Source organism: Nicotiana tabacum, chromosome 19 (assembly GCF_000715075.1).
Source record: "Nicotiana tabacum cultivar K326 chromosome 19, ASM71507v2, whole genome shotgun sequence".
NCBI classification, from domain to species: domain Eukaryota; kingdom Viridiplantae; phylum Streptophyta; class Magnoliopsida; order Solanales; family Solanaceae; genus Nicotiana; species Nicotiana tabacum.
This window is the reverse complement of record NC_134098.1, coordinates 117444703-117460728: the sequence shown is the minus strand read 5'-3', so window position 1 is coordinate 117460728 and position 16026 is coordinate 117444703. Positions and strand designations below refer to the sequence as shown.

Sequence of the window (16026 nt, the reverse complement as noted above, 5' to 3'; positions counted from 1 at the left end):
ATAGAAAATTCTAAGCAAGAACAATAGAACCTGAAATCACAACGAGTGCCGAGAAAGGTGTTGTCCACAGCAACTATGTTTTGGAAGTTCCCGCCCGCTTCGCCCGAGGCTCGCTGAAAAATTGTCTCAGCCGCCGCCGCCACTAGACTAGGTCAGTGCGCCAGAAAATAGGGGGACGAGGGGGAAGAGACGAGGTATAGGGGAGAGAGAGAGGGGAGAAGAAAAAAAGGGAAATATAAAAAGGGGGCAGATCTGGGAAGCGGGGGGGGGGGAGGGGGACAAGAAAACAAGAAAGAAAGGGAGGGGGAAAGGGAAGTAACGGGGAAGAAGGAGAAAGCAAGAGAGAGAAAGAGAGGAAAAGAAGACAAGGGGTGGGGTAGGGGCCGGGGATCTTACCTGGTCCGTGTTCGCCGGAGGTCCGGTGATTTAGAGAGAGATGTGTGAATAGTTGTGGAACAGAGAAAGAGTGTCAAAAAATCAAAAATATAGGATGCATCGCATAAATATGTACTCATCTATTTTCCGAAGCACATGTTTCATGCGGTACATAGGATATATCGCACATAACTATGTACTTATCCATTTCCGAAATACATGTTTCGCGCGGTACATAGGATGTATCGCACATAAATATGTACTCATCTATTTTCTAAAACACATGTTTTGCACAATACATAGGATGTGTCGCACATAAAATGTACTTATGCATTTTTGAAACACATATTTTGTACCGTACATAGGATGTATCGCACATAAATATGTACTCTTCCATTTTCGAAACACATGTTTTGCACAACACATGGGATGTATCGCACATGTTTAAGCACATAAATATGTACTCTTCCATTTTCGAAACACATGTTTTGCACAACACATGGAATGTATCGCACATGTTTTGCACATCACATAGGATGTATCACACATATATAAATATGCCATGATACCATTTCCACCTCAAGCTATCTTTGCTCTTCTTTAGATCCCCTTCCTCACTACTACACCACTTATCACAACTATAGACAAGCTTCGTAAATATATTCAACTTCTTGTTTTCTTTGCACCCTCTGTATCCTTTTTTCCACCTTGATACTAGCTTTCTCAATTTCCTCTTCTGCTAGTCACGCAGAACTTAATTCTCAATCAAATGCATATGCTTTTGACCATATATAAGCAGAGAATAAATTCCTCTCCAAGAGGAGTTATTGAAACATGCGTAAGAAGTGGGAACAATGACTATCTTAATTCTCCTAAACCTAAACCCTTAGAATGCTGTCCTCTCTATGGTCTGGCCTGAATGGAAAGCTCGAAAACTAAGAGGGATTCCTCTTTCGTCCTTATCTTCTTATTCAGCGGAGGCTAAGCCAGGAAATGATGGGCAAATACAGCAAAAGCTCATAAATGTGGACCAGTAATTAGCAGAAGCTGAGGTTAACAGAGAAGTAGAGAGTTTCTTCTGTCCAAGCCACCACAACTTTGCTTGCTCACATGTATACTGGATCTATACTGATTCTCTAAGCAGTTTTGCTTAAAAAAATATAATCCAATAGTTTCAGATTGTTCAAATCATCTCAAAACACAAAGTAACACAACTAGATTTTATTCTCTCCTCTCATGTTTTCCTTAACAAGTTCAGTGAGAGGAAATCAAGAAGGCACTTCTAAAAATAAGTTGCATGAGTTAAACTTGAAAGCAGGGAATGATTCTACCATTCTAGTCCATAGAAATATATGTTAAAAAGCATACACGAGAGATACAGGAAGGAAGGACAAAAATTAACTGTAAGAGCTTCTGGTCATTGCTGAAAACAGCAGTCCCCATTTTAGGTAGATGTATAATTTTGAGATATCTGTTTTTTTTTATGTTATTTTATTGGTAAAGGTTTTCTATTAATGTGTAGCAAGGGACTGCAGAATATTTACATGGAAAAGCCACATTACAGATTATGCAATGAGCTAAAAAAGTCGATCTTGGGCTAGCATCTATGTCATTTGCCATTGCCATGTTACACCAAAAAGAAAAAAAGAAAAAAAAGAGAGTAAAGAAATGCAATCTGTATTTAATGCCTAATTAAATACTCAAAAGTTATTGTGTTCCTTTCTTTCCATATGATCCACCAGATTGTAGGAGGAAGTGAATTCCATGTTTTCAGCTTGTGCTTTTCCGGCCCTTTCAAATACCAGCATTGCAGTAATTCTGTAGTTGTCTCTGGCATTCCCCAGCTAACCCCTACAGTATTAAGAATGAAATGCCAAATCTTCATGGTGGAAGCGCAATGAATGAAGATGTAATTAACAACCTCGCTTTGCCTTTCAAACAAACGGCACCTGCTGCAAAAATTGATCCCTCTTTTCTGAAGTTCTCTTGGGTTAGGCATGCTTTCTGTGCCACTAGCCAGGTAAACCAGTCCACCTTCAAAGGTGCCTTGTTTCTCCAAATGCCGCTCCAAGGCCAGTTTGGAATGCTGCCAGATTCTCTTCTTAAGTGTTGAAAACAACCTCTCACCTTACATCTCCCCTTTGCATCACTTTACCAAGTAAGAGAGATAGATTTAGGCTGTAAACACTGTTGAACTCCCAGTCGTTTATGTTATGCCTAAAACTGAAAGTCTAGCCTTGCTTTGTCCAATGATCCGCGATAGTTGCATCCTGGTTTTTCCCCCTTCTGAATATCTCAGAGTTGTCATACTGAGTTACAGAATCTATCCAACCACGAGCAAAATGTTTACTATTTTACCACATGTACTGCTTACAACAGGTAAAGAAGATCAGAAAGGAAAAATGAAGATAAATGTTTAGGAAACTTAAAAATCATTATTCACATGCTTATTGTAGTTCTCAGAAGTAGCTTATACGAACTTTAATATCTTGCTGACAAACAAAAAGGGCAAAGAGTTAACTCCAATCAGGAACATCCAGTGAATCGCAACACTGCAAGTACATTAAGAAGTCCAGTCATTATATGGGTCCGCTAACTCTGCTGACTGCTATCGTTATTTATTTTGGCTGCAAATTGCCCATATATCCACCTACTGGAAGTTTGCTTAAACATATAGGAAACAGAAACTGTAAGTGTCAAAAAATCTATAGACTGAATCTGAAACAGAATAGGAATAGATTGGGAGAATAAGACACCTACAGAGTGTTTTTACTTTATGACAAGCTTCAACTCTTTGTGATCCTCAAACATGGCAAAGACAGTTTGAAATTTCAACCATTAAATACATTTACTGTTATTTTCTAATGCAGAAAATACAACACATCCCAAATGAAGATGCTGCACAAAGTTACTTTTAAGGAGATATGATATACCTAGAGTCAAAATCAACAAAGAGGAGCATAAGAAAGAAAGGATTTGAGAGTTAACATAGGAAAGGGATAAAAAGTGAGGAGACTTTTTTGTTGAAAATAAATACATGTAACGTTACAGAACGTTAGTTATTTGTGAAAAAACTTGATCGATAGATTAAGGAAAATATAAATAATCCCAAAACCCACACAATTTCAAAAAAAAAATTAAAAAGTACCTGAATTCACAAAGAAAAAAAAAACACAATGAAAATTTGTATTAGCAATGTTGAATAGATGCTACTAAAACTTACTGACCATAAACACAAGACGTGCTCTACAACCACCCCCATGAAAAGAATCAACGCCGGTCAGTAATACTCTAAAAATTACAAAGACCAAAAACAACCCTCTACCCCCTCACAGTCTCACACCGGGAAAAACAGAAGGAAAAAAAAGTACAGATTACAGACCTATGACAGAGACAAAAATATAGGTGATATCTTTCTGACTCAATTCACAACTTGAATGCAATCCTATTGCTTCCTTGTCTTAATATTAGTGAAAATAGCAAATGCAATTTGATTCATGGAAATTTTCAAATTGAAGAAAATTATGACCAAATTGAGTTTTTTATACTATGATTGGAAGATAACAAAATTTTGGTTAAGGAATTTAAGCTAGCGTTTGGCCATAGATTCCCAAATTTGTTTTGAAAAATTGATTTGGGTGAAGTTTGGTTTGAAGATGAAAATGTGTTTGGACATCAGTTTTCAAAACATATTTCACTTTTTTTTTTTTTTTTTGAAAAAACATGAAACATGACTTATACCCACAAGTTCTAAAAACTATCACAAATACCCAACAGTACCTTCATCAATAACATTCATTATCATTATCACAAACCATAGTCCTGAACATAAATAAATTTGGTACAAAATTATCATTTTTATAATGAACTACATAATACACTATTAGATGACCGAGAAGACGAAGCAGCATCGTTACAAAATAATAAATGGTGGGCTCTTTTATAAAATACAAAAGTTTGGGACAATTTTTAAAAAAGGTAATAGTAATATTTTGGGCCAAAACCAGCTCTTTTGGAATTTGGGTTTTGGGAATTTGCCAAAATATGGATAAAATTTATGAACAAACATGTATTTGCCAAAACAAATTTGGCAAAATCTATGGCCAAACGGGTCCTAAGAATGGGAAAACAGTTTTACTACATAATCACAAGTTGAATAGTAGAATCTTGAGGCTATAATTAGTTAGCCTAGTTAGTGAAATTGATAATACTTGTCATTCTTGATATGTTACTTTTGGGGTATTTATTGGTTATACTTTGTTTTCCTTGCATTTGTTAGTCGTTTGACTCGTGCCCTCCATTACAACAACAACTACCCAGTAAAATCCCACAAAGTGGGGTCTTGGGAGGGTAATGTGTATGCAGACCTTACCTCTACCCTGGAGGGCAGAGAGGCTATTTCCGAAAGACCCTCGGCTCGAGAGTAAGAATCAGTGACATTACTATGATGATGCATAAAGAAATATAATAATAGAAAGATAGATCCAAATCCTGCATCTTTCTTGCACTCATTCAGATGAACCTACAACTTCATAATCACAAATTGCCAAGAATCTTTTGTAGGCTGAGAGACTAATGTTCCTTTTGTAGACATTTAATTGTTTAATCCTACAAGTGTTCCGGTCAGTAGAGGGACACGGACAAATTTTTAAAGTGCTCAGAGAGCCTGTTTATTTTCCACACCAAGCAAAACTAAAAACAGTCTCATTTTAAGAACCAAATTAATTCTGTCATATTAAGAACCAATATTATCTTTATTCCCTCAGAGATATACCATCGAGACTATGATTCGTGCATCCCACTTCTTTGGTTGTTACTTTGTAGTTTGTATCCATGTCTATGGTTTAAATATTTTTAACATGACAGCAATTGAGCATTAGAGATGACTATGAGAAAAACTACAAGAAGCTGCCCCAAAATGGCAGATCTCAAAGCAAGTAGAGTAAGCTAAGATGGAAACGCCTTAAGTTGAAGGCACTTACATTCCAGTCTTAGGCCAAATTATCACATTCTCTTCGATCTCCACTAACGAAATTATCAACCAAGAGAACCAATTCCGAAGAGAAATCTAAAAAAACCAACCCCCAAAGGAAAAAGGAACAGATAAGCCATGCAGGGCAGAGCAGATGACAGACCAAAGTCGGAAGAAAATCAGACAACAGAAACATAGAGGAGGCTACACTTATGCAGAAGAGTACCAAAAGAACACCAGAAAACAAACCTAGGAGGAAAGGGGAAAAGTTAGATTCATGACTTAAGAATTTCACTAAGAACGAATAATTGCAATTTAACCCGGACACCACCAGCATCCAAACAAAAAAAAATAGAAAAAAGAAACCTGCATTTCAAATCACAGAATGTGCTTGACTAATCAGATCTGCACAATTCATAACCCGCTCAAATTGGTAGGAGGAGAAAGAGGAGAGAAAGCATACTGTGGTATCTGGGTAACAACTTCAGGGCTCAATGAGCTACTCTTTGCCGTCACGGAATCCATAAACTGCAAAATTAAAGTTTATTATCAATAAAAATAAGAGTTATTAGAAAGATAAATGTATGAGAAAATTGATATCTTACATTCATTGTCAAACTCTTTGATGTTCAACCTGCCATCTCAATCTGGTACACATGGTCCCTCCTTGAAAGTACCATTTGTTGGAGAGTGTTGGATACCCCTAACTGTGCTTCACTGAAACAATCCCCTTTCAACCACTTAAATACTCTTGATACAACTGAAAGCTTTTCTGGAAACCTAAGTCCTTTTGTTTCAACAACTTAAACGTTTCCAGCTCATTTGCCTGCAGTACGATGAAACTATCATTGAATTTGAGCTCTACTGGGCACCCCTCATCGAACAACTCCATTCCTGTCAGCTCTTTGCTAGCACTTGAGACAGGTTCTTGGTGGTTTTTATGGATGAAGGATGTAAATCTTTTATCAGGTTCTACTCCGACAGAGTCCATTTTAGAGATATTACAGTCAGAGAATGCCACAGGTTCATGCAAACAGAGAGGCTTCATTTTTTCAATCACACTGCTAGGGCATTCAGTATCTGCATCAACGGAAACTGAACAGCCATCACCAGGCTCAGTACCAGTGTGTGACAGACCGATTTCATGGGCCACCTTCATAACTTTATCACTCTGAAGCCTAAATTCAGCATCAAGTGGCAATATATCTCTTTCTGCTATTTGAAGGCTATAAAGAGCCACCAGAAAAGGAGGAGGAAGAATTGGAGCAGAAGAAGAACTAGGAGACTGAACTTTTTCTGATGTCTCATCAATACAACATTTATGCAAGGGAAAAGGCAGTGGATATAGTTTGTCCAAAATATCAAACAATTCTAGAGAACCTTTCTTTGGTTTCAGGTGAACTTCAGGGAATCTTGAGAAGGCAGAAAAAGCCAGCCCTAGAAGAGTATTCGGCAAACTGGCGCAAATGCTTTCTATAGAAATCTCATAAATGCTTGCGGGAAAGCTGATACCTCTGATAACATCAAAAACGGTTTGAGATGGCCTCAGTCTTGTGATGCCACATTCTTTAAGCTTCTGACATATTTGCAGGTGGACCTCTGCTGGATTTTCTTCGGATTCCTTTTGGTTGTCTATGTGTTTCCTACTAAGGATTTTAGTTAGTTTTCCATTTAGATACCCTTTTAGAAAGTCAAGGTTCAGGTAGTAAGATTTCTTTTTCAATTCCAACTCTCCGATACTCATATCATACAGAAGGTTATTTTCAGAGCACAGAGATTTCCCTCCATAAGGTGATTCTGACCTTTCTTCAGAGTCCCATGCTGCAGTGTATCTCTGAGCTTCTAAACTGCCACATGACATTAATCTTACAAGCAAAAACCCAACAGAATTATCAGTATCAACTAATTGGATAGGAAGGCCATTATTGAGAATACCAAACCCCAAAACAAGGACTTCCGTTTGCCTCCAATTAATCCAATCAGGAAGAATGTCTTTAGAGAAATCTGCTCTCATAAGACAACTTTCACAACAACAATCACGACCAGAAAGTGAGAGGCTTGAAGGTTTGCTCCAAGCATATACCGATTTACTGAGCCTCGACATTTCAGGAAACTCACGGCCGTGATTTCTACCTGGCCCATAGCAGAATAGAGCAAATTCACTGTCCCAAAATGATCCTACCAAAATGCAACGCCCTGATTCGGTCGCCCATGCCCATTTATCATCTATTGAGCTTGGCCTAAGGTCTGACAATCTTAAAACAATCATGTAACCTGGATTATTCAGGCCATGTACCCACCGCAACAATGGCATTAATGGCTTCCTCACATCACAAAGAAGAAGCATGCGACCAGAAACTACAGCAAAACAAAAGGGATCAGACTCCACTCTAGAGAGTGCAAGAAATCTATCACTTCTACCCAACGACACTGCCTCAATCTTTAGCAAGGTGCAGACTTTGCACTTCTCCGACCTCAAATCCACCAAAAACACAGCCCTTGAATTGGCAACAATCAAAATCTTCGGATGCCAGCTAAATTCACAGCTTAGCCACTCTCCATCTCTATCCAACTTGTCCCACAAAACCTGCAATTTCTTCCCTTGCAATACATCACAAGCAAACAAAGTCCGACTCCTCACGCAAGAACCCATATCAAACAAGTACAAGTTCCCATTTTCCAACAACACAACACACTCTTCTCTCAAATGTGGACTCCAACAAGCATGAGAAACAGCACAACCCTTAAACAAGTTTCTATCAGCACTACCCACATAATCTACCGTAACACTGCCAACACCTTTAACCCCCATCTTCACACTATACCAATAAACAGAATACAAAGTACAAACCAATAAATACCCAAAAGTAGATAAACAAGCACTATCATCAATTTCACTAACAGTAACTGGGTTTACTAATAACCTCAAAATCCTACAATTCAACTTGTGATTATGCACTAACAAAGATTTCCCATTCTTAAATTTCTTAACCACAACTTGTTTATCCTCAAAACATAGTATAAAATACCCAACTTGGTCATAATTTTCCCCAGTTGGAAAAAATCCAAGAACCGAATTAGGTTTGTTAGTTTCACCAATATTAGGGCAAGGGAGCAATTGGATTGCATTAAAGTTGTGAATTGATTCAGAAACCTGTGGAGTAATAAACTGTGTAGCAATTGAAGAAGCTGTAGAAGGAAGTGTACTACTTGAAGTTTGTAGAAATCTTGGTAGACAAAACTCAGGAACTGGAGGAGGAAGCCGAGTTGATAACAATGGCGACCGGAGGAGTAGTCTTAGGGTTTCTGCACATGGCTTGAAAATCAAAGGGCCAATTGGACTATCAATACGGCGTCGTTTTGAGGAGGATTTTTCTTCATGTGAATAATTTGATAGTAGAAGTGGTGGCGAATAGGATGAAGATATAGGCCATAGAGACTTCCACTCGTCCGAGAATTCCATTGCCGGCGGAGTTCCGGCAGGTGAACGGCGGGAGAAGAAGCTTTTGATTTCAGGGAGAGCAAGGAAGCAAAGAATGAAGGGAGTATTGAAAAAATGAAAATTCCATATTTGGTCCCAAAACTTCTCCTAATACAAGTTTGAGACCAAATCTATCTTATGGAAAAGCAAATCAACGTGATGCAGAATAAAAATTCAACAAGTATCTAAGTTTTAGGATAATATTAGTTAGGTTAGTTAATAATTAATTATTTTTTTAAATTTGAATTAAAAATAAATAATGTCTATATTTTTTTAGAAAATTATTATAAAAAAAGAAAAAAATATAAATAAATAACTTGAATGTAGAGATATATAAAATGACAAGAATAATTTATTTTTTGAGATAAGAAAGTTTTTGAATAATAATTATGGATAAGATCATGGAACTAAAAAGTTATATTAGTAAATGTACATATAGTACTAAGTACAAAACATAAACAATAACTTCAAGAAATAAATAAAATATATAAAGATGTCATTTAACTTACTATGTAGTAATTTTAATAAGAAATTAAACTTTCGTATTAAATACAAAAGGGAAAAAGAATTCAATTTAATTTCTTATTGAAAATAATACAAAAATAATAATTATAATTATTAGTATATTTATGACATATAATAAAAGAATTTCTCTGTTTAAACTTTGAACTAATTCAACATCATCCATTTAGAAAAGTAATACGTAATATTCGTATTAATAGATAAACACTAAATAAAAAAATTATAATATTGCAGAACAAAAACTAATGCATAAAGAGGAGAATAGATATAATGTGATTCTATCCGCACTTTAAATTTACTTGATAAAATGTCACGACCCAAAATCTAACAATGGTCGTGATGACGCCTATCGTATTACAAGGCAAGCCTATTTCCCAAAATATTACTACTAAATCGATTATAAGAATTTAATAAAACATTTCCAACATTTGAATTTTTCATAAACTAAATTAACTCTAAATATAATTATAGAAAATACGAAAACGAGCCCCAAACATCGGGGTGTCACTAAGTCATGAGCGTCTAAAACTATAAACTAAGATATATAAACTGTCTAACTGTCCAAAAGAAGAAATGACAAAAGGAGTAACAAGCTCCTGCGGACGCTAGCAGCTACCTTGCAATCTCCATAGATAGCCGGCTTGAACTCAACGATCGCCGCGCTCTAACTCACCTAGATCTGCACATAAAGTGCAGGGTGCAGTATGAGTACAACCGACTCGGTAGTAACAGAAATAACTAAGGAACTGAGCAGTAGTGATGAGCTAAGTAAAATAGTCCAATTATTTATTTTCACAATTTAAAAATAAACAGAAATAAACAGGTAAATTTCATAACTTAGTAAATGCCACAAAGAAATTTAACAGATAAATGCAGGAACAACACAAATAAATACAACCTCACAGCAGTGTCATTCCATCACTCATCACTCGCACTACCACTCAACACTCAAAACACCTAACACTCTGCGCTCACTGGTGGTGTGTACAGACTCCGGAGGGGCTTCCAAAGCCCAAGCGCTAAGCACAGATAACTCACGTGCCATCATATCAATACCTGGATCCGCACGGTCAACTCACGTGCTACGCGGATAACTCACGCGCTATGGTATCAATACCTGGACCCGCACGGTCAACTCACGTGTTACGCGGACAACTCACGCGCTATGGTATTACTATCCTCACAACCAGGCCCTCGACCTCACTCAATCATGTACCTCACTAGCCTCACCATCATCAACAAATAAGGGAACACAACCCACATCAAGTATCACATCATATTAGCAAATAATAGAGACTGAGGTAAACATGTACAATAATTTATATGACTGAGTACAAATAATGTGAGCATGAATAAAGCCTAAGCACGATCTCTAACATGAAGGCAGACAAGTTCAACAACAAGTAACTACGTAAACACAGATGATGGCCATGAGGCCTCACGGGACGGACCAAGTCTCAATCCCTCGAGGTATACACCCACACGCCCGTCACCTAGTGTGGGTATCACCTCCAAACAGTCACACGATATCAAATTCTCCGGGTTTATACCCTCAAAATGAGAGTTAAAACTGTTACTTACCTTAACAGCGTAAAATCCTACTCCGGGATGCCCTCGTCTCTGGACTCGGTCTCCAAAAGCTCCAAATCTAACCATAATCAGATTAATACCATCAACATAGGCTAACGAATCGAATTTCACAATAAAAACTACAAAATATGTCAAAATCCGAAACCGGTCAAAACCCGCCCCCCGGGCCCACGTCTCGGAATCAGTCACAAATGGCAGAATAATAAACCTCGTCCTCTCCCGAGTCTAACCATATAAAATTCATCAAAATAGGAATTCGTTTGGTCCCTCAATTCTTCACTTAAACTCTCCAAAACTCAAACCCTAACTCCCTCAATTTCACTTTGAATCATCAATAAAAAAAAATTCCAAAAACGAAGATGGATTCATGAAATATAATTAAAACTGAGTAGAGAATACTTACCCCAATCTTTATGGTGAAAATCGCCCAAATCCGAGCTTCCCAACTCAAAATATGACCGAATGAACAAACCCTCATTTTATATATTTTCTGCCAGCTATTCTGTCTCGTTTCTTGTAACGAACGATCCCTAAACTCACTTTTTATGCCTCCAATAGATTCTTTGTGAAATTTTAGTCAATTTAGGCTTTTGAATCACTCAATTTGACCTTATAATGAAGGAAATTTGTAGGTTTTAATATTTGCAAATAGTGCAGATTTTTAAATACGCAATCAGTGGCAATTTCGTAATTAATCTGAAAAATTTAGCAACCTAACTCTTAGTAAAATGACCATAAAATCCTCATACAATGTCTAAATTTGACGATTCTTTTTGTTACGGGTCCGCAATTACGATACAGATCTAATGTTTCAATCAAAAAAGAAATCGGAGCTCATTTGTTCAATATAATATCATTTATGCTTGAAAAACGGCGCCGAAACATAAGAAAAACGAGCGCAACACAACCCAAACCTATCCGAAACTCATGTGAGGCCCTCGAGACCTTAACCAATAATTTCAACAAGTCATATATCACTACCCGAACTTAGTAGAACCTTCGGAACACCCAAAACAACACCAAAACACTAAATTAACCTCGGATTCGAGCCTAAGAACTTCTAAACTTCCAACTTTCGCCAATTCAAGCCTAATTCTACCACGGACCTCCAAATTATATTTCGGACACACTCCTAAGTCTAAAATCACCCAACGAAACTAATCGAATCATAAAAATCCACATTCGAATTCGTTTACTCATAAGTCAACTTCCGGTTGACTTTTCTAACTTAACTTTCTAACTAAGAGACTAAGTGTTCATTTCACTCCCAAACTACTCCGGACCCAAACCTACCAACTTGATACAACTCAACACCGCTGAACAACACATAAAGAAGTAGGAATGGGGAAACATGGCTATAACTCTCGGAACGACTGGTCAGGTCATTACATCCACCCCCTCTTAAACAAACGTTCGTCCTCGAACGTGCCAAGAGTTGTTCTCAAAACCATCAAGAACTCTCTCCGAACCTCAATGGCACAAAACCAATCCGCCAGGACTGAATCCTTCTAACTCAACCAAGCTACGCAGACTACCAAAACCCCAAGGACATTGCCACAAAACACCTGTAGAACTCATTACCTCATACACACCCAAAGAACTAATTATACCCATTACCATGCCGATCCAACCTACTACCAAGATGTCCTACCTATCCGAGTTCCTTCTGAATTACCTTCAAATTGATACTTTGCCCCGCCATAACACCATAATCCTCAACCCAGACTCACCACACGAGACCCAAGTATAAAACCACACCGCCCTAAGGCTCATACACCGTTGAATACTCTCTTAAATATTCCCAAAAGTACCACAAGCACGCGCTCACACAATCAACACCTCAGTGCTCAAGCTACAGTCAAACCCCGGCCTCAAGTCCTCAAGACTGGCCCAACATCAACACATAGAAATCATATCTCGCAACTCATCCAGGGAATCACAAGTCGTCGAGGCACAACTGATACTGAGCGCTCATGTGCGCATACGAATGCGTGGAAGGAATTCAAAGAGTTACACTTCAAGCTGAATCAATACTGCACGAAAAAAATTCAAGAATGTGAAATTTTTCTAAAGGTTCTGCAGCCTCTCGAAGATAAGTACAGACGTCTCCGTACAGATCCGCAAGACTCTACTAAATCCGCTCAAGACTCGTGAGACCTATGTAACTTAGGCTCTGATACCAACTTGTCACGACCCAAAATCTAACCATAGTCGTGATGACGCCTATCGTGTTACAAGGCAAGCCTATTTCCCAAAAAATTACTACTAAATCGATTATAAGAATTTAATAAAATATTTCTAATATTTGAATTTTTCATAAACTAAATCAACTCTAAATATAATTATAGAAAATATGAAAACGAGCCCCAAACATCGGGGTGTCACTAAGTCATGAGCGTCTAAAACTATAAACTAAGATATATAAACTGTCTAACTGTCCAAAAGAAGAAATGACAAAAGGAGTAACAAGGTCCTGCGGACGCTAGCAGCTACCTTGCAATCTCCACAGATAGCCGGCCTGAACTCAACGATCACTGCGCTCTAACTCACCTGGATCTGCACATAAAGTGCAGGGTGTAGTATGAGTACAACCGACTCGGTAGTAACAAAAATAACTAAGGAACTGAGCAATAGTGACGAGCTAAGTAAAATAGTCCAATTATTTATTTTCACAATTTAAAAATAAACAGAAATAAACAGGTAAATTCCATAACTCAGTAAATGCCACAAAGAAATTTAACAGATAAATGCAGCAACAACACAAATAAATACAACCTCACAGCAGTGTCACTCCATCACTCATCACTCGCACTCACCACTCAACATTCAAAACAATCAGCATTATGCGCTCACAGGGGGTGTGTACAGACTCCGAAGGGGCTCCCAAAGCCCAAGCGCTAAGCACGGACAACTCACGTGCCATCATATCAATACCTGGATCCGCACGGTCAACTCACATGCTACGCGGATAACTCACACGCTATGGTATCAATATCTGGACCCGCACGGTCAACTCACGTGCTATGCGGACAACTCACGCGCTATGGTATTAATATCCTCACAACCAGGCCCTCGACCTCACTCAATCATGTACCTCACTAGCCTCACCACCATCAACAAATAAGGGAACACATCCCACATCAAGTATCACAGCATATTAGCAAATAATAGCGACTGAGGTAAATATGTACAATAATTTATATGACTGAGTACAAATAATGTGAGCATGAATAAAGCCTAAGCATGATCTCTAACATGAAGGCAGACAAGTTCAACAACAAGTAACTACGTAAACACATATGATGGCGATGAGGCCTCACGGGACAGACCAAGTCTCAATCCCTCGAGGTATACACCCACACGCCCGTCACCTAGCATGGGTATCACCTCCAAACAGTCACACGATATCAAATTCTCCGGGTTTATACCCTCAAAACCAGAGTTAAAACTGTTACTTACCTTAACAGCGTAAAATCCTACTCCGAGATGCCCTCGTCTCTGGACTCGGTCTCCAAAAGCTCCAAATCTAACCATAATCAGATTAATACCATCAAAATAGGCTAACAAATCGAATTCCACAACAAAAATTATAAAATATGCCAAAAATCCGAAACCGGCCAAAACCCGGCCCCCGGGCCCACGTCTCGGAATCAGTAACAAATGGCAGAATAATAAACCTCGTCCTCTCCCGAGTCTAACCATATAAAATTCATCAAAATAGGACTTCGTTTGGTCCCTCAAATCCTCACTTAAACTCTCCAAAACTCAAACCCTAACTCCCTCAATTTCACTTTGAATTATCAATCAAATCCCAAAAACGAAGATGGATTCATGAAATAGAACCAAAACTGAGTAGAGAACACTTACTCCAATCCTTATGGTGAAAATAGCCCCCAAAATCACCCAAATCCGGGTTCCCCAACTCAAAATATGACCGAATGAACAAACCCTCATTTTATATATTTTTCTGCCAGCTATTCTATCTCGTTTCTCATGCCAAACGATCTTGAAACTCGCTTTTTATCCCTCCAATGGATTCTTTGTGAAATTTTAGTCAAGTTAGGCTTTTGAATCACTCAATTTGACCTTATAATGAAGGAAATATGTAGGTTTTAATATTTTCAAATAGTGTAGATTTTTAAATATGCCGTCAGTGGCAATTTCGTAATTAATCTGAAAAATCTGGCAACCTAATTCTTAGTAAAATGATCATAAAATCCTCATACGATATCCAAATTCAATGATTCTTTTTGGCTACGGGTCCGTAATTACGATACGGATCTAATATTTCAATCAAAAAAGAATCGGAGCTCATTTGTTCAATATGATATCATTTATACTTGAAGAAACGGCGTCAAAACATAAGAAAAACGAGCGCAACACAACCCAAACTTATCCGAAACTCATCCGAGGCCCTCGGGACCTCAACCAATAATTCCAACAAGTCATATATCACTATCCGAACTTAGTCGAACCTTCGGAACACCCAAAACAATACCAAATCAACTTCGGATTCAAGCCTAAGAACTTCTAAACTTCCAACTTTCGCCAATTCAAGCCTAATTCTACCACGGACCTCCAAATTACATTCCGGACACACTCCTAAGTCTAAAATTATCCAACAAAACTAATCGAATCATAAAAATCCACATCCGAATTCGTTTACTCATAAGTCAACTTCCGGTTGACTTTTCTAACTTAACTTTCTAACTAAGAGACTAAGTGTTTATTTCACTCCAAAACTACTCCTGACCCAAACCTACCAACTCGATACAACTCAACACCGCTGAATAATACATAAAAAAGCAGGAATGGGGAAACAAGGCTATAACGCTCGGAACGACTGGCTGGGTCGTTACATAAAATTAACTAAATAAATAATACTCGAAAATATTATTGATACATTTAAATAACAAAATAATTTGAGAAAGTCATAGAGGATAAAGTCAAGTTTAATTTCAAGAGTAATAGAAAATTATATTCATTGTATTATATTAAACTAATAATTTATTAAAAATTCATGTGTCAATTTAATAATACTAAGTAATGGAAAATACAATTAGATAAGCAAGGAAATATAAGACTT

The 16026-nt window shown here is 37.7% G+C and overlaps 1 protein-coding gene across 5 annotated transcripts; it reads right to left on the bottom strand.

The window, feature by feature from the left end:
* Nucleotides 1-1817: 1817 nt before the first annotated feature.
* On the bottom strand, nucleotides 1818-8944 carry LOC107774499 (uncharacterized). Of its 5 annotated transcripts, none has more exons than XM_016594055.2 (4): nucleotides 5953-8944; nucleotides 5811-5875; nucleotides 2856-2927; nucleotides 1818-2698 (listed from the first exon to the last, which is right to left on the bottom strand). In XM_016594055.2, exon 1 carries the CDS (start codon nucleotides 8808-8810, stop codon nucleotides 6081-6083), a length of 2730 nt encoding a protein of 909 aa, XP_016449541.1. In that variant the 5' UTR covers nucleotides 8811-8944; the 3' UTR covers nucleotides 1818-2698; nucleotides 2856-2927; nucleotides 5811-5875; nucleotides 5953-6080. The 5 variants fall into 5 exon arrangements, with proteins under 5 accessions (XP_016449541.1, XP_016449539.1, XP_075094583.1 ...); XM_016594053.2 differs by having other exon boundaries at nucleotides 1818-2741; nucleotides 5953-8941; XM_075238482.1 differs by having other exon boundaries at nucleotides 1818-2741; nucleotides 2856-5875; nucleotides 5953-8941.
* Nucleotides 8945-16026: the final 7082 nt, after the last annotated feature.